At 48.1% G+C, this 26,581-nt stretch overlaps 1 protein-coding gene across 2 annotated transcripts in view; it reads left to right on the top strand.

Moving 5' to 3' along the window:
* Positions 1 to 26,581, top strand: part of ZBTB48 (zinc finger and BTB domain containing 48) — a 157,158-nt gene that overhangs the window by 11,954 nt on the left and 118,623 nt on the right. For both annotated transcript variants that reach the window (XM_086922169.1, XM_086922170.1), the window contains 2 exons: positions 21,494 to 21,753; positions 25,367 to 25,478. In XM_086922169.1, the coding sequence (XP_086778295.1) occupies positions 21,494 to 21,753; positions 25,367 to 25,478 (372 nt within the window). The remainder of the gene's footprint in view (positions 1 to 21,493; positions 21,754 to 25,366; positions 25,479 to 26,581) is intronic.

The following is a 26,581-nucleotide window of genomic DNA, read 5'->3' as shown; positions in this document are numbered from 1 at the left end:
GCATGATCTCGTTTATATGTATATGGTGCGGATTCCATTCTCTCATACATTGTTGGAGGGGGATGGTTGTATGATCTACCTTCCCAGGATTGTGCGTATCTTTGTTGTTCAAAGTCTAAGGGCCAGAGGGTCTGAGGTAACATGAATAAGAAGACTAACTGTGCCTCTCCAGAAGATTTAATAACCAAATAGTGAAAAAAACTAGGGTCAACCTAACATTAACCCCAACAGATGGTCATATGAGGATGCCCATCAGTCACCACACGGAACCGCCCTTCATCATTTGGGTTCCTTCTAAGACCACTGATGGTGTTATCTCCTATGTTGCTCATGGAGAGCTAAGATTATAACCGCCCTCTCATGGACAATGAGATTAACGTGGTCTTACTTCTCAACGGAGAGGATGTTTAAGAGAAGGGGACTGATGTCGTAGTGCAAAAATGGTGAAAAAATAAGGAAAGAGTGTGTGAAGTAAAATTGGATAGGAGGGTGCTGAACGTGACTTTATTCTGTCGCTACCCGCTTTTCCAATGTTAAAAAAGTAGACATGGATAATCCAACTTGGATCATCTAAGGTATTCTAGGGTCAACATGTTTCTGCAATATATGACTTATGTTGTCATTGCTTTCATCAGGACCACTATACACTTACTTGCTACTACGAATCAATGTGCATTAAAGAAAAAAGTGCTCAAATTATAAGTAACAATAAATTATAAATATCAAAAACCGATACTGGGATCACCTGTGTCCACTAGATGTCTGTATCGGAACTTTCACCATTCCAAGATGGAGAGTTTCTAGGAGTAGCGAAAACATAGAGTTATTAGACAGTAATCTAATTGAGGAAGCACAGCATTCTTATCCTAGTTAATACATTCTTGGTTTCAATTGTAAAATCCAAGATGAAAGATAACATTTATGAAGGCACAGTCATGGGGACGTCTTAAGTGCCAAGTTTTCAACTTTTTTATGCTAATTTATTGATAGTCATCAAAAGGAAGATGTAAAGACCTCACCCCACCTGGCCACGGCTCAGGGTATAGGGGAAGCACCGCTCTAAAAGAAGGGCAAAGAACAGCATAACTGAAAAAAGCCCCTTGTATCTTGTGTTTGCAAACAAACATATACCTGCGTCAGGCGCACCACTCACTCCGTCACTCAAACTCCGTGATCGACCTGAATTTAGGGTCAGTATCACCATTACCATGACCTTCCATTTGCGCTTGTACATATGGAACCACGTTGTTCCCAACGTGAAACAGAGGTTCCAAAGTAATAGGAAAACAAAGTGCCAGTCAGACGCTACAGTCCTACTGAGAGCTAGCATGTAGGAAATGAATTAACGCTGGCATCCGATGTAAAGGGCATCCTGTCTATTAAGCAAATGAGAGCTTGTGCCTGCAGCGCTGTTATCACCCTGTCGGTCACCCTACCTCTCCGTCGGTACTTCAAACCGGCATCCGAGCCGACCGGGGAGGTAAGGGAGACCGTCAGAGGTGCAGTATATAACACTCACCGTCATTGGAACGGCGAGCGTCACATGTGTTTCTGCTAACATCCTGATTGGCTGGTTTAAGAGCCAATGGGAGCCAGGCATTTCCGATGTTACAAGGAAGTAAACCAAGCTCTGTATTCAGAACGGTGAGCTTAACATGCATTTCTGCTTGCATCTTGATTGGCTGGTTTGAGAGCCAATGGGAGCTAAGCATTTTCGATGTTTCAAAGAAGTAAACAATGCTCCGTAAACACACTACTATACAGATTGAATAGCCTAGTTATGAACCACCAAATGCAAGTTCTGGCTATTATAAGAAGACGTGTCTAGAGGGGTAAAAGTAATATGCCAAAAGAGTATTTCCTTTTGATGACTATCAATAAATTAGCATAAAAAAGTTGAAAACTTGGCACTTAAGAAGACGTCCCCATGACTGTGCCTTCATAAATGTTATCTTTCATCTTGGATTTTACAATTGAAACCAAGAATGTATTAACTAGGATAAGAATGCTGTGCTTCCTCAATTAGATTACTGTCTAATAACTCTATGTTTTCGCTACTCCTAGAAACTCTCCATCTTGGAATGGTGAAAGTTCCGATACAGACATCTAGTGGACACAGGTGATCCCAGTATCGGTTTTTGATATTTATAATTTATTGTTACTTATAATTTGAGCACTTTTTTCTTTTAATGCACATTGATTCGTAGTAGCAAGTAAGTGTATAGTGGTCCTGATGAAAGCAATGACAACATAAGTCATATATTGCAGAAACATGTTGACCCTAGAATACCTTAGATGATCCAAGTTGGAGTATCCATGTCTACTTTTTTAACATTGGAAAAGCGGGTAGCGACAGAATAAAGTCACGCTCAGCACCCTCCTATCCAATTTTACTTCACACACTCTTTTCTTATTTTTTCACCATTTTTGCACTACGACATCAGTCCCCTTCTCTTAAACATCCTCTCCGTTGAGAAGTAAGACCACGTTAATCTCATTGTCCATGAGAGGGCGGTTATAATCTTAGCTCTCCATGAGCAACATAGGAGATAACGCCATCAGTGGTCTTAGAAGGAACCCAAATGATGAAGGGCGGTTCCGTGTGGTGACTGATGGGCATCCTCATATGACCATCTGTTGGGGTTAATGTTAGGTTGACCCTAGTTTTTTTCACTATTTGGTTATTAAATCTTCTGGAGAGGCACAGTTAGTCTTCTTATTCATGTTACCTCAGACCCTCTGACACTTTGTGTTTTACAAGTTCTGTTGGGGCCGTATCAGAGTGTGGTCTCTAAAAATCCCTTTTGACCCTCTTCAATATATGTTGTTGTTGTCAAAGTCTAAGGGCGTCACCTGACTAGGGGCGAGAGGAGGTGCCCATGATTGAAGATGGGCTTGGGGCTCCAACGACCCCTCGTGGCCATGATAAGGTTGAGGATTTTTATTTTGCCCGTTTGTATTATAGGGGTAAAAATAGCTTAAACCCATCGTGCGGATCAGGCTATTTGTCGAGGAACTCCTCCAGTTAATGATGAATTTCGCCACTCGTCTGTCTTTAAAATTAACTACAATGCAGTCTCCCTCTGTTGATTTGAATCTTGAGCCCACCCAATCTACTCTCTTCACATGAGAAATATACCCACTTATGTGAGAGGGAAGTGGCCTATGTGTGGTTAACCATTGCATGACCTTATTTTTTAATTCCGTGTAAGTCTCCCCCCTGTTATCAGCCAGTTTGGGGACCCCAATCATGACAATAGTGTATGCATTAGATTCAGGTGGAAGGTTTATATGGATAGGTCTTTTTACTGTCATGGGTTTAAGCTGATTTGCCCCTGCTGTCTTAATAGGAATATTCGGTGTTAATAATGTGGGGTGCCTCAACGACTCTACATTTGCTATAACTGATTCTGGAGGGTGACCCTCAGCAGCCCATTCACTATCATCAGTTTTATCATCTACCTGTATAATTTGTGTGTTATTCACAGGCGTCGCTACTACCTGCGGTGAGTTGAAAACTACTTGTGTGGTAGTTACTAAATTGGAGGTAGCTGGGGATCCCTGTCGCTGAGGCGATGGCTGTTTGACGGCACTACTTGTTGTGTCTCTAGTGGTTTTCGCGGTTTTAGTATTATTAGCATTGAGGGTTTTGCTTGCTGGAACAAAAATGGAAGTAGGATTAGGCATTTTTAGCATTTTAAGAATGCTAGAGGATACTTCATTTTGTGCTCTCTCAAATTTTCCTAGAGCCTTCTCTATGTTGATGACTCGTTTACTAATCGGCTGTAAGAGAGATTTAACCATAGATTCTATTTCACTCAGGAGGGATATTTTCAATGTGGATAACTGATCTATTTGACTTGTCTGATCTTTAACCGAAATACTCTCAATATTATTCTTCTCATTTCGGAATGTATCTAGGTCTTGGGTGGGTGTCAAAGGAATCCCAGTTGTGGTTTTTGCGGAAGGTTTCGCCTGTCTAAGTTTTTGCCACATATCTTTAATTGAGTATTTCGGTTTGACTATTGGGCAGTAGGTTTTCCTCAACAGGTGTTTTGTCTTTCGTTTTTTCTTATGATGCTGAGTTACACTTGTTGGATCATGAGTTATCCCGGAAGCAAGTTGAGTAGCAGGTGTTAGGCCCTCCACTAGTTGAACCTCTGGGTCTAAAGACGATGTATGCAGGCAGCTTATATTGTTGCCATGGCTAGTCGACACCAGAGGACTACTCTCCATGGTGTTCCCTACAGGGCATGTGAACAGGGGTTTCGGAGTATTGTCCTTAATATGCGACCCTGGCAAATCTTTGAACGACTGCATTAGTAATGATTCCTGAGAGTTAATTGTGGCATCGATAATGTGTGTGTTATCAGTAGTGTGCAAAGACAGGTTTGGAAAGCACAGGTCTGGGGTCAATGAAAGTCGTCTCTCTGTGTCCTGGATGGCGTCCGCCACTACGCCAATGCTTTTTTGCAGCATAAGGTCTATGGCAGTTATGGTAGGTAGTGGCGTGCTCACAGATTTTAATCTTGTTGTGGATCTCGTTGTCACCGGAGTTTTCCTAACTTTGGACATCCTTGTGATGTAGACGTAGAACTGTGTGCCGTATATCTAGTAAACGGGTTACCTTGTTGCAGGGTGTCTGATGAGGAGATGTTAAGGGGGTGGCCCGTCCCGGCCACTTCAGGCCCCTGAGGGCCACAGAGGGCCCGCCCTTTGCCCGGGCTTAGCCCGGCGCGGCCCCGCGCGCTCCCGCGACGTGGGAGGTGAATGCCGATTTATAGCGCCTCCTGGCGCGCTCCGCCTCAACGCGACTTCCGGTCGCGGAGGCCGCTGGGAGTTGTGGTTTTACTCTGTCTCCCCCACACTGCGGCAGCGCTGATGGAGTGAGGCTGCGGCGGGGGGAGATGACAGGCAGCGGTGGAGCAGCGGCAAAGGCAGCAGTGCCGGTGTCTCATTAAAACCCCTCTGGCAGATTTGAAGTCCGTTAGCTGTGTGCAGGCAGGAAATAATTGCACGAGCACCCGCTCCCCAGCAGGTGAATGCCGATTTATAGCGCCTCCTGGCGCGCTCCGCCTCAACGCGACTTCTGGTCGCGGAGGCCGCTGGGAGTTGTGGTTTTACTCTGTCTCCCCCACACTGCGGCAGCGCTGATGGAGTGAGGCTGCGGCGGGGGGAGATGACAGGCAGCGGTGGAGCAGCGGCGAAAGCAGCAGTGCCGGTGTCTCATTAAAACCCCTCTGGCAGGTTTGAAGTCCGTTAGCTGTGTGCAGGCAGGACATGATTGCACGAGCAACTGTCTCTCAGTTATCTTGGACCACTCAAACCTCAACTTTCTCAATGAACTGCTTCCAATCGATGCATTTCTACTTTCATGTTCTTTGGTGATTTTGTGTCCCTCAAACCTCATCAGTATTAATCAACAGTACTATTCATATTTCTAACTATTTCAGTTCAGAAGCAGTATTTGGCAAATTTCTATTGAAGATTACAGTGGTTATTCCAAATTATCCCCAATTGTAAAAACATTACTATTATAGATGTAGTCCCGTTTGCAACTATTTATTAACCTCTTCCAAATTGTGCAATAATATACTACTTTCAGCTACATAAAAAATTAATTACAGACCTACTTATTGTTTAATAATCATTGTAATGTCTCAACTGCATAATTTTCTCCAATACTGGTAGACTGAATGATTAACAGTTGTGATGAACTTTCTTTTAGACCAACAAACCCCCCCCCCCTTCTTTTAACGGTCTCGATCACTTGACCACCTGCAAATACAGTGCCACCAATCTCCTTTTATATCTATGCACGCAAAGGGAACTCTCAATCAAAAGTATGTTAATGACCTGCAATCATCTACATTTGATATCCTTTGGGTTTTTTTTGTCCTTCAGGAATGGATCTGTGTTTAAAATATCCCTCATATACTTGTAGGGATATCCCAGATGGTGATGTTTTTTTAAACTCCAGTCATAGAATGATGCTTCTTTTCCTGAGAACACATTTTCTGAATTTACTTTTTAGCCTTCATGTACAATTCTGTAACTTCATATTAATTTTTTATTACAATTGTTGGTAATGAGAATGGTGCTTGTCCTTATGCTTTTACTTAAAGTTCTCTTGTGGTCCGTGGTTGCTCGGAAGTGTCTAAGGTGGACTCTGTTGTTTGATTCAATAAATATTTTTCAAGGTTTTCAACATGAATAAAAGAACTCTATACACTTGCCCCTCCTCACCAGAGAATCACAACAATCACAGGACTGGTGAGAATATTTCAGAAGTTTTTTCAGTTGGTGTAGACCGATTATTCATAGACATCATCTTATTTCACAGTAATGTGCTCCATGTAAACTAATCAAGCTGCACACTCTCTAAAGCCACAGTGCCATAGCATTTGCTGTATCTACAGTCATTCCCAAAGTAAGAGAATAGCAATGCCCTCCTTTTGTGGAGAAAATAAATAAATGTCTTTATTCTTGATAGTGTTTTACATGCCCCGTATGAACAAAATCTGTGTTACCAATTTGTAAGTGTGGAATAAGCACCGTGCACCATTTTTTATAAGATTGCCATTTTAGCTGAGAGGAGCATGATGTTTACCTGGGCAAGTATCCTCTGAGAAGAAATCCAGTTGTCCCTTGTAAAGCACCCTAGTAATATACCCCTGGTCTTCAGGTAATTGTATTCCCAGTGCTTCTTTTATAGCTTTCATGATTTCACCCCAGAAGCCACAAAAGATCTTGCAGCCCCATGAAATGTGTTTTTTGGGTGCCTTTGTCTCTGCAGGCCCTTCCGCAGCTATCCTGCTTAGCTGTATCCATTGCATATAAGCAAGCAGGTGTGAGAAGACCTATATACCGTGTTTTGCTGAATGACCCCAAGCCCTGAGCATGATATACCTTCCCTTGACCCTCTCATTATATCCCATTGGGCATCTGTAATGTTCGCACTCAATTCTTCCTCCCACTTAGACTGTAAACTAGCTTTTCCTGGTGTTCCTGTGTTGTTCGTTGGAATCTTTCTGAAGGATTTTTTCAAATGGGGGAAAAAGGATTTCAGCAGCTGTTTATGTTTGGATTGAGAGCCCAGTGCCACACATGCATGTATTTAGAACATTCAGATTTTTATAAACCCTACTGCTCTGTCATCACTTACATTTTTTTATTTTTTATCTTTAAACCCATGAACAAATCTCTCAAACACATGCAGTGGGTCCTCCACCGAGCATTTAGTGCTTTCGTATCCATTCTTGCGGTGTATGCCAGATTGCCAAAACATTGGAGTGAAAGGGTCTGGCAGAGAGGTGAGATCCATTTTTTCACCTCTGTAAACCCAGAACCTGAGGGATACTCTTGTGATTGGGAAGCAGGAAATATTGACAGGTTATGTTTAGAATTGCACCACAAGAACTCCTAAAGCGGCCATCCAGCTAAAGGGTGGTCTCTATAACATCACTTTTTCTCAGTCTCTACTTTAGACCAAGCCAGTAGGTACCACAGAAAATGTGGGATCCTTAGGCCACCCCAGTTTGTTGGGCGAAAGTCTAATTTCTCAGGCTTCTCGCTTTCTTTCCCCCTCCTATGAAATTGGTACGCATGAGTTGTATATGTGCCAAGAAATGCAGTTTTATTATTAGAACAGTGCCTGAAATAAAAGAGCAGCTACGTAGCGGTGTCCTCGTCGGTCACTATTCGTCCCTTCCATGATGAAGCTAATTTATGCCACTGTTGTGTGGCAGCTCCGAGCTCTGCCAGCATTGGAGATAAATTGGCATTATATGTTCCTGTAATCATTGCAGATAGATGTATCCCTGAATAGTTTATCGTATTGCACTGTTAAATTGGGAGTGTCCCTGTACCCATTCTGCAGTCTCTAACGGCATATTGATTTTTAGAGTCTCAGACTTGTATAGCTTTATCTCAAAGCAGAAATAATGCCTAAGTCTTGCTGGGTTTTTAAGAGAGTTGACATGTGTCCTTTAGTGTTACCCATCAGTCCTTACTAAGTTCCAACCACAATCAGAAAATTCAAATAGGGTTGTAACCAATGCATTGTGATTTTTTTTTTTTGGACTGATTTTTAATTGTCTACATGTATGGTTTTGTGTAAATTGTATTATATGTTATTGTTTCATTTTCATTCACTTCAGTCCATGTAAGTCCATTGTATGTTTTTGTGAAAGTTTATTTAGGACAACCACTGATAAATGTATAGCACGTTTTTTTGATGCAACTAATGGTTTATGAAATAATGAATATACAGGATTGAATCCAAAAATGGTGTGTTTGTTTAATTTTTAATTAGATATTTGTACTTTCAAAATAATATTACAAATGTCATATGAGATTAATCTGTCCTTATGGCAAACAAAGTAATTTTTCTTCACAACAGAACCACTGTTGTATGCACGTCCTTTAGTGTTAGTCAGCAAATTTAGAATATCATCAATGGACGTTTAACTTTTGAATTCATTGATACCCAGTCTTAACGCCTCAGTACATGGATCGTTATGGACCTTGTGGGCCAGGGGTTCAACCTATATTGCAAACATTTGTAGTGATCGTGGGCATCTCTGCATTCTGCCACGCTTGAATCTAATTACAAGAGTTCCTACCATTCACTCTGACTTCTGCGTTGGGGCTTGAAAATTCTACCAATGCCACTGACTAAAATCTCTATCTATTTGGACTTCATGTAAAAAAAAATCAACTCAAACTGGTTTTATCAAAGGCCGAGTCTAACAACATAAACAATACCGGTTTTTGATTGTTCCTTTACTATGTCTGCCATGTGTAAAGTCTTGTTTTTGTTGTCTCTAGCTTGTCTGTGGTTTATGCATTCTGATTGAAACAGATGAATTAACTGTGGCACCAAGGATTCTAACGTCTTGTTAGTATCTTGTGAATATTTTCATGTCCACATTAAGTACCAAAGTAGGGTGGTAGGGACCATATTCTTGCATTTTCCCCCTGTTTAAGTATGACCGTTATTCTTGCCTCTGCCATGGATATGGGTCATTGCTCTGCTGTCAGCCATAGTGTTGAATGGTCATCAGATTGCGACACGATCTTTATAGAAAGGTGGCGGGAAATCCATCTGTGCCTGGGGCCGAGCTCATTCTTTAGGTTTTGTTGGTGCCTGCTATCTCTTTTGGTATGATTAGTTACTCAAAAATCTCCTTTCGATTCTCTTGTATGGTTTTCAGAGCAATGTCTATTAAATAACCTGTTCTTCGGAAGTGATCTACAGACTCGCTAGAATTTTGACTTGATAAAATTAAAATACTCTTTCTATCTTATCCAATGTATTAGCCTGTCATCCATTCCTGTTTGATAAATATCTGGCCTTTCTTTTCATTCCAGTTTGCCTGCCAGCAGGTTTCCTGCCTTATTGCTTCCTTCATAGTAATGTTATTGAACCCTTGCTAGTGTATATTCCGTCTTAAGTTCTTAGAATCAGGGCTTATGTCGCATTACTAGGAATCTGCACCATGTATTTGGGACAGTGTAGCTTTGTGCCATGTTTGCTGTTCTTTCTAGTCCTTATCTAAGAACCATCTAATTACCTCTCTCACTTTTCTTAGTATTACAAAATTCTGCGATGCAGCACTTCCATCTCAGTATTACTTTTCACGAATCCCACACAATCTATAACGAGCACTCTGTGCATCATTACATTGAATGAACTCCTTGCTTTGCGTGGTGCCATTGGATCTCTAAGCAAGGACTGATCTAAGTACCACACAGGGTCTTATTAATTCTTCTGTTGTCCCATTTTAATATGCACTTAACCGCGCCATGATCATAGAGAATCTTGAATAAGGCTTGTGTGCAGCAGCAATGGATGGCAAATCCCTGACTAGAGGCTGGATTGTATCCCAAATATCTTAATCCTGCTCTGCAAGCGAGGCTATACCCTCACGAGATAGTGGTCTCCTCAGCCATTGAGCAGCAGCCATCTCTCTTCCTTGCTTACTCATCACTGATACTGTAAGCATGATGTTTACTCCAGAACCAGAAAAGGCCCCCACTCCATTTACCTTTGCTGATGGAAAAAAAGTAAGAATTGCTGGTGGAAAAAAAGGAAGCAAGTCTCCCAGTATCTTTTGCAAAGCGACGGGTTTCTTGAAGAAAATATATATCTTTCGCTACACTCAAAATAGCTATTCCTTTTGCTGGGATTATTAATGTTGCTCATGTTGGACCATATAAATGGGACATTTTCTCCCAGTTTCATTTTGCTTATATATAATTTTATATACATTAGTTTATGATTTCTTTTTTGTTGACTTTCATTATTGAACATGGAGCAATTCTCTTGGTATTGGCCTTCCAGACCAGTCCTACATCGCTTTTCCCAAAATAATCCCCGTCCCTCCCCATTGTAGAGCATTTCTGTCTTACACCCGATTTCCTCCTTATTGCCCCAAACCCCCCCCCCCCCCGTCCCCCCTGAGTACTGACCCGTGAATTGACTAACTGTTCTACTTCTATAGCAGTGTTCCTCATCTGGGTTGGTCATTCTCATGCAAATCTGCTGGTAACCTAGAGACCCAGATCTTAAGGCCTCTCTCCTCTGGTTGTCCTGTTGTGGAAAATACCTGTTTTGTATGTGTGGTGTAATGTCCATTCTCCCCCTAGTACCTCTGAGCCACCCACCCATCCTTAATTCCCCTCTCTTGAAGAGCCCACTTTGTCTCTTTATAAATAATTCCATTTTTATTTGAGGTTCCCATCTGAAGAGTAAGGTGTTGCTTGCTTGTCTTGCTGCTTAGGCTATGCTTGCTTAAATTGCTAAATCACCATCTTCCACTCTTTATCCGTAGAAGATAAATTAGGTTTTATCCATCCACTTAATGCTGACCTTCCCGCATCTGCCCATCTGTTTCTAGATCTGCCTTGTTGATGCTTCTGTTTGCACGTTCACCTTCTCTAGTATATCTTTCAGAATATGGAGGATGGATATTGCTTTCTTCAGCGACATGGCCTGCATATTCTTATCTTATCATTTGACTATTCAGTGGTTGGACCCCCCCCCCTGTATTCAGTGTCATGTGATTTAAGAAATTCGACCTCTGGTCAGATGCTTCTCCTTGATGAGAGCTGAATGAGCCTGAAAAAAACCTGACAGATTAGTCCTCAAAGTTGACTTTATTTTTGTCTCTCACTGCCTCTATAAGCTGCTCTTTCTAATAGAAGAAGCTCACCCATATGCTGGTATGCGGGTACCAGTCTAGACCATCTGTGAATAATATGTCCTGCTTCCAGCATTTCCAAACAAGTTCTTAGGTTTAAAGCATTTTATTAAGACAAAAGAACACGGGGAGAGGGAACAGGAGGTTAGGGTTACAGACAGTACAATAGGAGAAAAATCGTAGTATCAGGAGCGTGCCCGTGGAACAGTGTTTTAGGCCAGAGGAAAAGCAATAGCAGATGAAAAAGAATAAAGTGCAATTTATATCTCCACTCTGCGCATATCCAGCACCCCAAATCTGATCAAAGAAGGCAATGAAATTGACACAAAAAAAGAGCACAGCCCCTCCCCCTCTAGAACCCCTGCCCCAAAGAAAAACCCAACTCCCCAACCCCCCCGTCCAATGTCCCATTACCAGTACTACCCGCCCCAGAGCCACACCCCCCCTCACTAAGAACCCGCCCCCCACTCATTCTAGTCTGCCGGAGTCGCCGGCGGCGTCAGCCTCAGAAGCCTGAGGTACCTCGGGCAGGTGAGCTCCCTGAATTCGGTGGTTAACAGCGCAAGGAAGGGTTGCCACAGCTCATCAAATTGATCTATCTCCCCCGCCACCGTGAGCGACAGTTTCTCCATTCCCAACACGTGCCAGAGTCTATGTAGCCAACCTGTAATGGAGGGGACAGTGGTAGTGCGCCAATGGATGAGGATATTCTGGACCGCAGACCCCAGCGCGATCGCGATCTGCCTACCCCTGCGGGACTTCAGCGGGTACATCAGGCCATTAGGGAGGCCCAGCAATACATACGCCAGAAAGCGCGGGAGCTCAATTTCAAAGTGCTTATCCACCTCATCCAGAACCTCCTTCCAATAGGCGGTCAGCAAGGGACAATCCCAAAGAATATGTGAGAGGGTCCCCACCAGCCCGCACCCTCTCCAGCACCCCTTATCAATGTGCCTATTCATCTCATATAGTCTCTCTGGGGTGTAGTACCAGTATGTGGACACCTTGGTAAATGTCTCCGTAAGGCCGGTATGGTACGCAGAGTGTCGTGCCCGATGTGCGATCTGGTCCCATTCCTTGTGGCTAAGTGTCCTGCCCAATTCCCTGTGCCATCGTTCCCTCCCCGGGTTATAATAGTGGAACGGTGGGGGCTGTAGATGTTTATAAAGATCAGTAATCAATTGAGCATCAGAGGTACGGGTCACCAGCCACCGCTCATACGGTGTAATTTGACGATCAGCGGTGTCCCGCACCTGGGGCTGGAGGGCCCAATGTCGGACCTGCATGTAACGTAGTCTATTCAAACTCCGTCAGGCCGAACTCCTGCTGAAGCTACCGAAAGGGGACCACGCCTTCCGGCCCATAGACCTGAAAGAGCGCCCGGCAGCCCGCAGTCCTCCAATGGGAGAAAGCGCCTGGCTCCATCCCCGGGGAGAAATCAGGATTATCCACTATAGGTGTAAATGGTGAAGGGAAAGTGGTAAGGTCTCGGGCCTCGCAGACTGCATCCCACACCCTCAAGGGGACCCGTGTAACGAAAGAGGCGTAAAGGTTGGGGGGGCGGTGAGCGCGGCGCAAGAATGGAACCTCCTGTAGGGTGCGGCCCGCCACCGCTTGGTCCTGAAAAAGCCAATGTTTATCGGACTCCCACCTGCTCCACTCCACAAGGTAACGCAGCTGCGCCGCCTGAAAGTACTTACGGAGGTCCGGAATACCAAGGCCCCCCGCCTCCGGGGCAAGCGTGGAGAGAACCCTCTTCATCCGCGGCTTGCGGCCTTGCCAGACAAAGCGGGAGATGTCGGCCTGCGTTTGTCTAATCCAGCCCACTGGAGGCTGGAGAGGTAGGGCTCGAAAAAGATATAGTATCTGGGGCAAGACCATCATCTTGACCGCCGCGATCCTTCCCAGCCAGGATAGTAGGCCCTTACTACAGCGGCTGAGCTCCTCCCTGATCTTTTTACTGAGAGAAGTGTAATTAGCCGTCACCATCGCTGGCAGCGTGGGTGCCAGTAGGATCCCTAGGTATGGTACAAGGGACGATGACCACTGCATAGGGAAGAGTCGCTGGAGGTCCCTCCTAGTGTCCGCAGCCAGAGACCCATCTAAAGCCACCGACTTGCTCATGTTCATTTTAAAGCCGGCCACACGTGAAAAGGCATCCAACTCGCGGATGCAGGCGGGCAAGGACCTCCTAGGGTCGTCCAGGGTTAACAGGACATCGTCCGCATAGAGGCTGACCGTGTGGACAAACTGGCCCATCCTGATCCCAATAGCATCCGGATTGTGGCGGACCCTCTGGGCGAATGGCTCCATGTAGAGAGCAAAGAGGAGTGGAGAGAGGGGGATGCCCTGCCTCGTACCGCGCTCGATTGCAAAACTACGGGAGCTGCACCTGTTGACTCGCACCAACGCTGAAGGATACTTATAGCAGTTGAAGACCATTGTGCGGAATTTATCACCAATTCCCAGTTTCCTGAGGACCAGCTCGAGATACGGCCAATGAACTCTATCAAAGGCCTTCTCAGCGTCCACTGCTAGCAACATCCGCTCCCCCGGGATCCGCGAAGCCTTCTCTAAAACGTGCGTCACCTGCTTGGTGTTGTCGACCGTCTGCCTGCCGGGCACAAAGCCAGCCTGGTCTGCCTCAACCAAACCGGGGAGGTGCAGGGCCAGCCTGGACGCCAGAATCCCCGTGTACAACTTGAGGTCGACGTTGAGGAGCGAGATGGGCCTGTACGAGCCGCATAGAGCCCGGTCCTTCCCGGGTTTCGGAATCACCGAGACCGTCGCACTCAGAAGATCCGGTGGGATGGCTCCCGGGTCAGAGAAGGAGTTAAACAGTCGAGTTAAGACAGGGGCCACAACCGGGCAAAAGGTCTTATAAAACAGGGACGTGTAACCGTCCGGGCCCGGGGCCTTCCCGTGCTTCAACCTAGCTATAGCGGAGATCACCTCTTCAACGTGAATATCCCGCTCCAGATATTCCGCCTGAACGGGATCCAGTGCCGTAAGAGGCACCGACTCTAGATATTCCTCGGTGTCCCGCGGCGAGGAGGGCTCCCCAGCGTACAGCGCCTCATAGAAACTGCAGAAGGTTTCCGCCACCTCCGCGTCCTCGGAAACGGCCACCCCGTCCGCACTCAAGAGTTCCTTCACTACGTTACGCTGTTGCGCGACCCGAAGCCGATGCGCCAGGAGCTTGCCGCACCTGTCCCCTCCTGTGTAGTAGGCATGTTTCAAGCGCAAACTAAAACTGAACTCTGACAAGACGGAGGTCCTCATCCTGGGCTCTTCACCCTCCGCCTGGGACGACTCCTGGTGGCCTCCCGCCCTGGACACCGCACCCAAACCGACAGACCATGCACGCAACCTGGGCTTCATCCTGGACTCCTCCCTCTCCATGACCAGGCAAGTCAACAACGTCTCCTCGGCGTGCTTCAACATCCTACGCATGCTACGAAAGATCTTCTGGTGGATCCCCTCCGAGACCAGGAAGACCGTCACCCAGGCCCTCGTCACCAGCCGACTGGACTTCGGCAACGCCCTCTACGCCGGTACCACCGCCAAGCTCCAGAAGAGACTCCAGCGGATCCAGAACGCCTCAGCCAGACTCATCCTCGACATCCCACGAACCAGCCACATCACCAGACATCTGAGAGACCTCCACTGGCTCCCCGTCAACAAAAGAATCACCTTCCGCCTCCTCACCCACGCACACAAAGCCCTACACGACCAGAGTCCGAGCTACCTCAACAGCCGAATCAACTTCTACGCTCCCAATCGCCACCTCCGATCAGCCAACCAAACCCTCGCCGCCGTCCCCCGCATCCGAATAGCGACTACGGGAGGAAGGTCCTTCTCCTACCTGGCCGCCAAGACCTGGAACTCCCTCCCGACCGACCTGCGCCTGACCCAAGACCACCTCGCCTTCAGGAAGAAGCTGAAGACCTGGCTGTTCGAGCAGTAGCGGCCATCCCCCCCCCCCCGGCGCCTTGAGACCGGGTAGTTAGCGCGCTATATAAGTGTCACTGATTGATTGATTGATTGATTAAAGGCAGCGTATTCCGCTCTATCCAGGTGCCGACAGGAGCTTCCTTGCCGCCTTCAGCTGCCTCCAAACCCTCGGAGCACCCGTACGGCGGTGGACCTGCTCAAGCTCCCGAACCTGAGTAGTCAGTTCATCCCTCTTCCGTTGCCGCTCCCTATTTTCTGCCGAGGGGATGGAGATGAACTCCCCCCGAAGAACCGCCTTCAACGCAGCCCACTGTGTCGCTAGTGAAGTGTCTGTATTACTGTTGTGTGTCTGATAGTCCTGTATGACCTCTGCAATACGTTTCACCACCGCTTTCTTGTGCAAGAGGGTGTCCCTAAGGCGCCACATCCCCCGAGAGGGGGAGGCCGCCGGCCACGCAAACGCGCCAGTAACCGGCGCATGGTCAGACAGAGTCAGGACCCCAACGTCCGCCGCCATAGCAGCGGCGCGCATCGGCCCACTAACCAAGAGATAGTCCAACCGTGCGTAGGTGCGGTGCGCATGCGAAAAATAGGAGTAGTCTCTATCCGTGGGATGCATGGAGCGCCAAAGGTCGTGTAAATCCATGTCCGCAATCCGGGCCTTCACAGCCTGGGAAAGTTCTCCAGTCTGTGGAAACCGCTGCGCTGACCTATCCAATATTGAATCAAAGACGATATTAAGGTCCCCCCCTAGAATAACATGTCGGTCAGGCGAGGCAGTGACATCCACCAGTACGGAGTCCAAGAAGCGTTCCTGGTGGTCATTCGGGCTATAGACAGAGCCAACTGTAAACGCTATACCTCCCAGGCGGAGGCGATATGCCAGAAGCCTCCCCTTCTGCTCAGCGTATTTATATAACACCTCCCCCCTGAAGGAGCTCGCTATGAGAATGGCCACCCCCGCAGTCTTGGTCGCTGCAGAGGAGAAAAACTGGGTGGGGAACTTAGCAGAGCGCAATCTATGGCAGTCACGGGACAATAAGTGGGTCTCCTGCAAAAGGCAGATGTCAGCCTGCGTCCCCTCAAGCAGAGACAGAATCGCCCTGCGCTTAATCGGATTATTCAGTCCCTTAACATTAAGGGTCACCACCTTCAGGGACGACATGTCTCCCAGGGACCAGGAACGCTATGCAGCGGGCAAGGAACCAGAGGGGGGGGGGGGCGCGCAGGGCAGTCGCGCGGGACAGGCCAGAGCAGGCCAAGCGTGGGCATGGACAACTTCGGACGGGACTTCCCCAAATCTAGAACAACACCCAACCCCACCCCAAACACACCCACGGCAACAAGCCAAATGCCAACTCAAACAACCCATTGTCTCAGTCAAGCCCCAAAACGGGCAAGTCCGTAGAAAATAGAAAAGTGGACGTCCGGCCACTCACCTCCACCCGCTCCCCCCCGACCCCCCCCCCCCCCCCCCCCCCCCAGCCCCAAACCTGGCATCGAAGAAGCTATGTTCATCTCCCCCCGGAGTGAGTCTAGGCCGTCAAGGCCACGCCGTTGGAGTCGGCCAAGTCCCTGGCCGCCGCCCTCAAGGCACCGGCCATGTCCGCCCTGATGGTAGGGGAATCAGGACGCCCAGCGCTCGCCGTCGATCGTCTCCTCGCTGACCTCCGTCGGCCCCCTCTCTCCGATCGCCTCCAGGACGGCGTGGCTCCATCCTCCTCCGTAGCCGTGAGCCCCAGGACACCGCAAATGTCTTGCAAGGATCGTAGCTGATGTAGCCCTCCGTTCCAGCGAAAGATCAAGCGAAAGGGGTGCCCCCAGGAGTACGGCGTCTCATGTTCGCGCAAGAAGTCGGTGGCAATCCTGGAGGACCTGCGCTTCTGCAGCGTGATGGCGGACAGGTCCTGATAGAGCGCCACGGGCCGCTCCCGGAAAGTCAGTGGCTGTTTCCTGCGGGCTTCTGACATGATGCGCTCCTTCAGCAGGAAGTCGGGCAGGAAAGCTAAGATGTCCGGCGGGGGCGCCGATGACTGGCGCTGTCGTCCAACCCTGTGAGCTCTATCAATGCGGATAGGAAAGTCCGCGGCCTCCCCCAGGATCCCCCGGAACAAGTCCTGCAGATAGCCCACCAGGTCAGTCCCTTCGTCCGCAGACTGCACACCACGCACTCGAATGTTATTTCTCCTCGACCTGTTCTCAAGGTCCTCGGAGTGGGCCTGGAGCTCAACACACTGCTCCCGGAGACGGAGAACGTCCTGTTGTAAGTGGACAATCTCGTCGTCCCGGCGCTGGGACGCCGTCTCCACTGTCTCAACCCATTCACCGAGGCCCTCCACCTCTCTGCGGACCTCACGGACCTCACTAGCCACTTCCCGCTTCAGCGTCTGGAAGTCCTCATTAAGAGAACTGAACAACTCCTCCATGAAAGATCTCGTGACAGGGTGTTCTCCCCCGGGCGCGTCCGCCGAGGCCCGGGAAGACCCCGGCGACGGCTGTGCTCTGTCCCGTTGCTGCTGGGCCCTGCCAAGCATATCCGGCAGGGTGCGGTCCCCCTTCCTCGAGCCACCTCTTCCAGACATTCCAAGCGCTTCAGGTGAAGAGCGGGCACAGGCCCGACCGCTCCGGAGAATGTCCAACCACCAGCAAGTACTCGCTGTGGGGAGCTCCCGGCAAAACCGGGGACCTGCGCCACAGACGACAAAATGGCGCGTCGGTCCGGGCACTACAAGCTGCGGGCGCCCAGTCGAGATGGCAACCGGAACCTACACTGGGGGGACCCGGCCGAGCCAGTACGCTCCGCCACTGGGAGATAGCTGTGTAGAGGCGGAGGGTGCAGGAAACTGCCTTCAGGGGACTCCGGAGGAGGCCAACGACACCGACCCCTCGAGGACAAAATAGCGGCAGGGTGGGGCCAAGCAGAGCGCCCGAGCCCGGCGACACCACCGGGCCACTCCAGAAACCAGGCAATCCGGAAAGTTCCACAACCGGGGCCGCTCGGTTACTTAGAAGAGTTGGCAGTTCTGGCCCCGGTCTCAAGTCGATCGTCCTCCAGTCCCGGGACCGGGATCCTCGCCATTCAGGGAGCCACTGCCTCAAGTCCAAGCACCAGGGCACGCACTCAAAGTCCCCCGCGTAGCGGGCCCCCCAGCCGATAGCCCTCCTTCGACCTCCGTCGAGCGCCGGGACAGTCTTCACCCAGATCGCCAACTTTCAGCACTAGGCCCAGCCAAGGCGCATGGACAGCACTCCGATACGCTCCGCCTCCCGGGCGCTCCGTCGTCTCTCGATTTTCAATCGGTCTTTTGAGGTGCATCCACCGGAGCGATCAGGGCCAAAGCGGCATCAATGCGTGCACCAGGTTCTCTGCCACACTCCTCTCAGCCGCTGAGCGTCAGCGGGGGGAGAGAAGCTGAAGAAAAAGGGCTCGAGCCTAGCCAGGCTGGAGGAGCTGCGGGAAGATGCGTCCGCTCACCCCGCCATCTTGGCCACGCCCCCTCCCAAACAAGTTCTTAAAACGTCCTCACAATAGGCATGTCACTTCCTTGGTCAGTTGGACTCAAAAAAGGCTTCTTAAGCAGTGGGCAAGCCATGCATCTTTCTCTAGTATATCTTTCACACGTTGGAGGATGGTAATTGCTTTCTTCAGCGACATAACATGAATATTCTGATCCGGTCATTTGACTGTTGAGCGGAATGGATGACCCCCTCTGTTTTTAGTGACGTGATTTGAGAAATTCGAATGCTGGTTAGATGCTTCTCCTTTATTGCGTCATGGCGGAGCCTGAAACGCTCACGACAAAAGGTGACATTATTTCTCTCTCACCGTCTCCATGAAATGTTCTTTCTAATGGAAGAAGCTCACACTTGTGAGGATATCTGGTATCTTAGTGCCCATTGAGGCAATCTGGGTATAATATGACCTGCTTCCAGCGTTTCCAAATAATAAAAAAGATCCTCACAATAGACCTATTGCTTCCTTGGTCAGCCGCACTCTAAATAGGCTTTTTAAGATGTGGGATAACCCATGCATACTTGAGACTAACTGGAAACCTTTCCCTCTGCTAAGTTCAGCACTAACTGGGGCAACCATAATTCTAAGTTCTTATCAAGGAGTAGACTATGGAGTCTCCAGGACATTGGCGGATATTATTACCTCAATAATCTAATCAATCTGAACTAAGGTTACGTATGACGGGATGAAAGCAGTAGGTAAGCCAGTTGATGACTGTATTAATGGACTTTCTTACCAAAGAAAAGTTTTCTAGTACCAGTACTGCCAGTGCCTTCTGATAGGTGTTTGACAAAGTATATTGTGTCTTCTCTATTATTACTTCTGTAGTTAGACTATCTGCCTTCTGAATCGGGGTGTTGAAATACAAATGTTTTGCAGCTACCAGGAAATGGGAAGGAGAGTGTGGCAATGGGGGCAAAGGGAGGCAAAGCGGCACATAAGCATGAATGCAGAGCTTACTAGAGGGCGGGTGTGCGCTCGCAGGACATATTCACCACTAAGCTCTCCTGCAGTTGAACGTAGTTTGTTCTTGGACAGCTCTTATGTCTCGGGAGTGTTAAACAGCTACTTGGAACTCTGTGTCTGCATCTCTGAATTCCTTGTGCTGGCAGGGGACTTTAACACGAGCAGAAAACCAGCAGCAAGTAGGTCCACATTCATGAAGCTCCATATAAGTTCTGAGTTTGTGTAGATCATCCCTGAGCTTCAGTCGTGCTCCAGTTGGCATTCACAGTCCTTGGCAGCTGAGCAGCAGCAGCCCTCTTCTAATCCCAGCACAATGTTGGAGTTCAAAATCCCAGAGTTTGGAGGAGTTTCTGGGAAGGTCAGGCCATGGTCTGCTCCGTCACAGATTGTGCTGTAAGAGATGGTGACTGGGTGACAGTAGGTAAGTATAATCTCCAGAGGCAAGCAATGGCAGAAAGCGTGCATTGGCTCAGACATGCGAACAATGAAAGACAACCCAGCCTGTTTATGGGTAGTAGCCATTCTCCATCAAGCAACAACCATTTAAACTAAACAACATTTGCAAAAATCTACGGTTAACCCTGATGATGGGTACAACAAAGTAGATTGTGATATTTGCAATCCTTACTGCACATAATGTTCATGACCTCTAGGTTTGAAAAAAGAAAGAAATACGGAAGGGTCCATTTGCTACAGGTTACTGAATTTAACTTACAAGTAATGCACTGTAAAATGTGGTCATTTAATTCATCCAACCAGAAAGTAGACAAATCAGTTGAGGAAGGCTACTCCCTAAAGGTTGGCAGGTGGGGATACAGACCAGTTTGAGGTATTTCCAAACTAAGGCCACACCAACGGTATCCCTATGAGGAATCAGATCTGCCTGTTCTAATGTTCTTTGAGCCCACTCCCCCCCTCCGTACTGATATTGCCAAGAGGGGAAATTGCAGTTGATCAAACAGAGCGAGGAAAGAAAAGTGGAAATGGAAAAATTGTATCGATGGTCAGAGACTTAAGTGTTTTTTAAATTAGAATTATCTGTAATATATTGACCCATTACTTGGATTCTACAAGCTATAAAAACGTATTCCATATCAGGTAAGCATAAACTCGAGTATTTGACTTTTGATTCTGAACTGTTCAGCACGTCTTATTTTTGTGGTACCCTGTCTCCTGACAGCCTGTATACTTTATGGTGTGCAGCTTTCCTCTTTTCTTTTTAGAACATTTGCCGTTATGTTCGGCCCAGCTTCTTTTTGACTTTGTGACTGTTTCATGGGTGTTCTTTTTAACAGAAAGTTAGACGGCTCCATTCTCCATTTTTACTGCAGTAAGTTTGAGTATTTTCTGATCCAGAGGTGTTCTGTATAGTACACTTTCAAATGTGTGTTTCGATAAACAATCCAATTGTCACCGTGCAGTGTGTGTGATGCAAGGCTTTCCCACTACTCACCATCAACCTAACGTGTGTTCTAACGACCTTTTTACTTTGAAACATGGTATTGTCCTAACATTAAACACCCTCTCAATCAGAACATTTGGATGGCAATACAGAACAACTTGTTGCTTCTGATTTGCAGCATACTTGTATGCTACAAATTTAAGTTTGGTATTTGTTTATTTTCTAGTTGTTTAGCATTCATTGGTGTCTTCTGTTGAAACATCTGATGATTTGGCACACAAGAGGTGGCAGTATGTTTAGTTTGATTAATATGTCAGTAAACTTCATTTCAATTGATACTTCTTTTTGAGTGTATTAAGGTTTGATAATAGAAAGTGAATTTTTTTTGTGTGAACTGTTCCTTTTTTGATGTATGCGCTAAACAAAAATGATCAAATCATGGTCTCTTCACAGTGGGAAATGGAGGTGGTGGTCCATGATGTCATTGCAGACGTTGACATTCATGATGAAGATTACTCGCCGGAGAAAAAGACAATATACCCAAAAAGGAAATCATGCGTAATGAAAAAGAACACTGATTTGGGATGTGCTGTGGATACTAGCCTAGTACCTGGAGAAACTCTTCTCAACAATAAGACGACCCATGCATGTGTGGAGTGTCCCACATGCAACAAGAGGTTCCTCAGCAAATATTATCTGAAAGTGCACAACAGGTTAGACTTGTGAAGCATATCAGTCATCTGCTTATAATGTACTGATGCAAAAAAAAAGAGGTAGACGTTTTCGTTTAATCCAACTCTGAAGAGTACATTTTTTCAGCTGTGCCAAGTGAGGAAATGTTTTGTGAAATGACATCAGATTTCTCTTCTTCACATGTTTAGTTACTGTCTTTTCTTTTCAGGCAAATGCAGGGGAGTCCTTGTAGCCTTCAGATAAAGATGGAATTGCAGACCAGATATTACAGCAGCGAGTGTACCCCATTTCATGTGGGACCTTCATCAAGCCTTGTTTTAAAGGCCAGCCACATTGGGCATGATACATCTGATAAGCTTTGATTTGTGATGGGGAAGAGCGGAGCTACATGTCATGGTAATCTGAGTGATGTTGGCTGAAAACCCACGACTTGATGAAGGGCTTCACACCAGACTTAAACAAACTTGTAAACTATGCAAGAAGATTTATTTACACAACCAGAGATCTGGAGAATATTTCCTTTATAAGAAGAGCTTGCTCTTGGGAATTTAGTGCATTTGTCCACAAAAAAGCGATTTGCTCTCCAATTAGTAATTTTTCTGCTGTTAAAAAAGGCAATCTCTATGTCCTCTTAACATCATTGGTGCATCATTGAAGAGCTCGGTTAATTCTAGATGTGAATAGCTCATAATAAAACCAAAATGAAAACATCCTTGCCTTTGTAAACTTAAAGACTTCAGCATCATGAGTCTTGAGTATAGGCACTTAAACCCATACATAAGTATAGGTTTAGTGCTTACTTTACCAGTGCTAATAATGTCTTCAGGATAATCACTGAGATTTGCTTGAACTACGTAGCAATTGGCTGAGTTTACCTTCACTTAGTGGTGATTGTCAAGTCATCATATCAATAATGGAAATATTATACCTATGCTTGTACATCATCTCTACTAGGCAGATAGCAAGTTTGGGGACCTAACTTTGAGTAAAGTTGCAAAATCTCTTGTTTACCTGTTGCAAAGACCAACGACCATAATTGCTTGTGCCGTCAAATTTGCATCTGAACCCCCAGTTGTTGCATGCTGTGCAGGTGATGGTGTTAACAATGTGGTTCCTTTTGCCCCATGAAAGTGATAACTGGAAGAATCTGATGAATCGACCTCCTATTCAACCAATAACTGAAGACTGCCAATTCCCATGTTCTGTTTCTTATTACCTCCTGGCCAATCTTAATGTCTCCTCAAATAGAAGTAAAATAGTATTTATCGGTTTTTAAGTCCCTCCTACTAGACCAAGCAAGCGGTCTGTTTGCAAAAAGACTTCTAGTCTGCTTATAGTGGGCTTAGAGCCCACCCATTGCTTAACATTAGTTAGCTTTATTTTCACTTATTTGCTTGCTTATTCATTAGCTTGTGTGGGCCTTCTTTCCCCTTCTTGTGTTTGTCATTCTCCTGGAGCATGGCCTCATTACTTGTGCCCTTGACTGCTTACTTTGCAGACACTTCTTATTTCTTTATAGTTAAGCAATCCATAAGCAAATATGTCTAAGCAGTAGTTCATGTACTCCTCTTTCACCTTCTGCCATACTACATGTTGCTCTCTCTCACTTGTGTGCTTCTCCTTACCCCCTCCAAGTTTCACTAGCCCTGGTATGCCTCTCCTCCACAAAATAGCTTTCTCCTATTTGTGCTTCTCTTCCTCATCATGCTCCATGTTACTTTCCCACCCCACCTGCAGCCCTCTGTGTGGCTTCCCACCCCACCTGCAGCCCTCTGTGTGGCTTCCCACCCCACCTGCAGCCCTCTGTGTGGCTTCCCACCCCACCTGCAGCCCTCTGTGTGGCTTCCCACCCCACCTGCAGCCCTCTGTGTGGCTTCCCACCCCACCTGCAGCCCTCTGTGTGGCTTCCCACCCCACCTGCAGCCCTCTGTGTGGCTTCCCACCCCACCTGCACCGTGTGTGTGGTTTTCCACCCCACCTGCGCCCTTTGTGTGGTTTTCCATCCCATCCGCGCCCTTTGTGTGGCTTTCTATTCAACCTTGTGGCTCCCAGGCCCCCACCCGCCACCTCTGTGTGGCTCCCAGTCCGCCACCCGCCCGCCCCCTCTGTGTGGCTCCCAGTCCGCCACCCGCCCGCCCCCTCTGAGTGGCTCCCAGTCCCCCACCCGCCCGCCCCCTCTGTGTGGCTCCCAGTCCCCCACCCACCCGCCCCCTCTGTGTGGCTCCCAGTCCCCCACCCGCCCGCCCCCTCTGTGTGGCTCCCAGTCCCCCACCCGCCCCCTCTGTGTGGCTCCCAGTCCCCCACCCGCCCCCTCTGTGTGGCTCCCAGTCCCCCACCCGCCCCCTCTGTGTGGCTCCCAGTCCCCCACCCGCCCCCTCTGTGTGGCTCCCAGTCCCCCACCCGCCCCCTCTGTGTGGCTCCCAGTCCCCCACCCGCCCCCTCTGTGTGGCTCCCAGTCCCCCACCCGCCCCCTCTGTGTGGCTCCCAGTCCCCCACCCGCCCCCTCTGTGTGGCTCCCAGTCCCCCACCCGGCCCCTCTGTGTGGCTCCCAGTCCCCCACCCGCCCCCTCTGTGTGGCTCCCAGTCCCCCACCCGCCCCCTCTGTGTGGCTCCCAGTCCCCCACCCGCCCCCTCTGTGTGGCTCCCAGTCCCCCACCCGTCCCCTCTGTGTGGCTCCCAGTCCCCCACCCGTCCCCTCTGTGTGGCTCCCAGTCCCCCACCCGCCCCCTCTGTGTGGCTCCCAGTCCCCCACCCGCCCCCTCTGTGTGGCTCCCAGTCCCCCACCCGCCCCCTCTGTGTGGCTCCCAGTCCCCCACCCGCCCCCTCTGTGTGGCTCCCAGTCCCCCACCCGCCCCCTCTGTGTGGCTCCCAGTCCCCCACCCGCCCCCTCTGTGTGGCTCCCAGTCCCCCACCCGCCCCCTCTGTGTGGCTCCCAGTCCCCCACCCGCCCCCTCTGTGTGGCTCCCAGTCCCCCACCCGCCCCCTCTGTGTGGCTCCCAGTCCCCCACCCGCCCCCTCTGTGTGGCTCCCAGTCCCCCACCCGCCCCCTCTGTGTGGCTCCCAGTCCCCCACCCGCCCCCTCTGTGTGGCTCCCAGTCCCCCACCCGCCCCCTCTGTGTGGCTCCCAGTCCCCCACCCGCCCCCTCTGTGTGGCTCCCAGTCCCCCACCCGCCCCCTCTGTGTGGCTCCCAGTCCCCCACCCGCCCCCTCTGTGTGGCAACCAGTCCCCCACCCGCCCCCTCTGTGCGGCTCCCAGTCCCCCACCGCCCCCTCTGTGTGGCTCCCTGTGTGGTACCTTAAGTACCAATATATTTATCTGGCTTAGTTTTAATGAATCTTATTAATCGAGGCAAAATGTTGCAGATTGTTTCTTTAGCACCTGGCAGCTACTGTTAATTAATCTACAGTGACCATTTGTTTGTAGCTTAAATTGCCCATGTAATGAGTTATTGTAATTTTACCTGGTTTATGTTAGTGAGGAAGATGTTGACATCTTTTATTTAACTTACCTGAGATTTGAAATATGCACTATCCTTTTATAACGGAGAATGTTGTTCAACCAACTGTAGATTTATTCCTACTTTTCCTGTTTTAATTCTTTGAGCACATATTTAATGTTTGTTTTAATTTTAGGAAACACACAGGTGAGAAGCCCTTTGAATGTTCCAAATGTGGTAAAAGGTACTTTAGGAAAGATAACCTCCTGGAGCATGAAGCGAGGAACTGCGTGAACAAGTCAGAAAAGGTATATCTCCTGGCATGCCTTTACAATCAATTAACAAGCAATCCAGATGATTTTCCTCTTAATGGAAGATGACCATAGCATACCTGTGGATGTGATGACTCCTACAGCTAAATCAAAAAATTTATTTTTTTGTTCCAACAATGTAAACTTTGATTGTCTCATTCCAACAGGTAGGCAGACTATAATAAGAAAAAGAAGAGGAACATAATTTTAACCCATGTATTGCCATTGTGGGTTTGCCTCATGCAAATTCAACCCCCTTTACTCTTTGCTTACTCCCGCTTGTGTTATTCCCCCTGCAAGCCTCTTTGCCCTCCATGTTACTCTCTCCCTCATGTGCCGTCCCCTGCAAACCCCACGGTTCTTTTTCTTCTCCCCCTCGTTTGCCTTTCCCTACACCCCATACACTGTTGCACTCCCACTTGTTCTTTTCCAGCCCTGGAAAACACCCCTCGCTGCTTAGAGTTTCACTCACCCTCGTGTGCTTGTCCAATGCAACCACCCCCTCAGCAGAACATTGGCAAAGCCAATGGGTCCTAAAGGCCGGAACTATTTGCTTTGCCAGTGCTTGTTGTTAATTCTGTTATAGTGCTATGGGGACCTCCATTTAGATGTAATAATTTCTAAATACTGATTTTATAGAAGTGGTGACCACAAGGTATGATTCTTATAATCATCTTGTTAAGCATGTATGGAGAAGATATCAACAGACATTGGTGGACTGTTTGGGGGAACTGGTGTAGTGTCCGGACTGCAATCTACTGAAATGCAGAACATCTATGACCTACCGCCTGAGGGTATGAGTGCATGCTGCATTGCTTTCTGAACGTTTTACTGCGCTAAACCTGTCATTGCAGGGGGCACAAGTTGGTGCTCGCTCTGCTCGCAATTTGTTTTTTTTATTCCTATCGGTGTACTGCTATCATAAAGACTGGCGCTGCTGTGAGAGAGCAGGGGCACGATTAAGGTGCTTACACTGTAATTAATTAGTTTTAAATTCACGGTATTGACATTTACCTTTTTATTGCAACTGTGTCCGCCTAACACTCCCCGTTCCACCCCGAGCCTAGCTCGTTGTTTGTGGAGGGAGGTCTTTCTATCAC

This window comes from Lissotriton vulgaris, chromosome 5, assembly GCF_964263255.1.
Source record: "Lissotriton vulgaris chromosome 5, aLisVul1.2, whole genome shotgun sequence".
Classification (NCBI taxonomy): domain Eukaryota; kingdom Metazoa; phylum Chordata; class Amphibia; order Caudata; family Salamandridae; genus Lissotriton; species Lissotriton vulgaris.
Note: the sequence above shows the minus strand (reverse complement) of the source record. Positions and strands in the feature narration are given on the sequence as shown.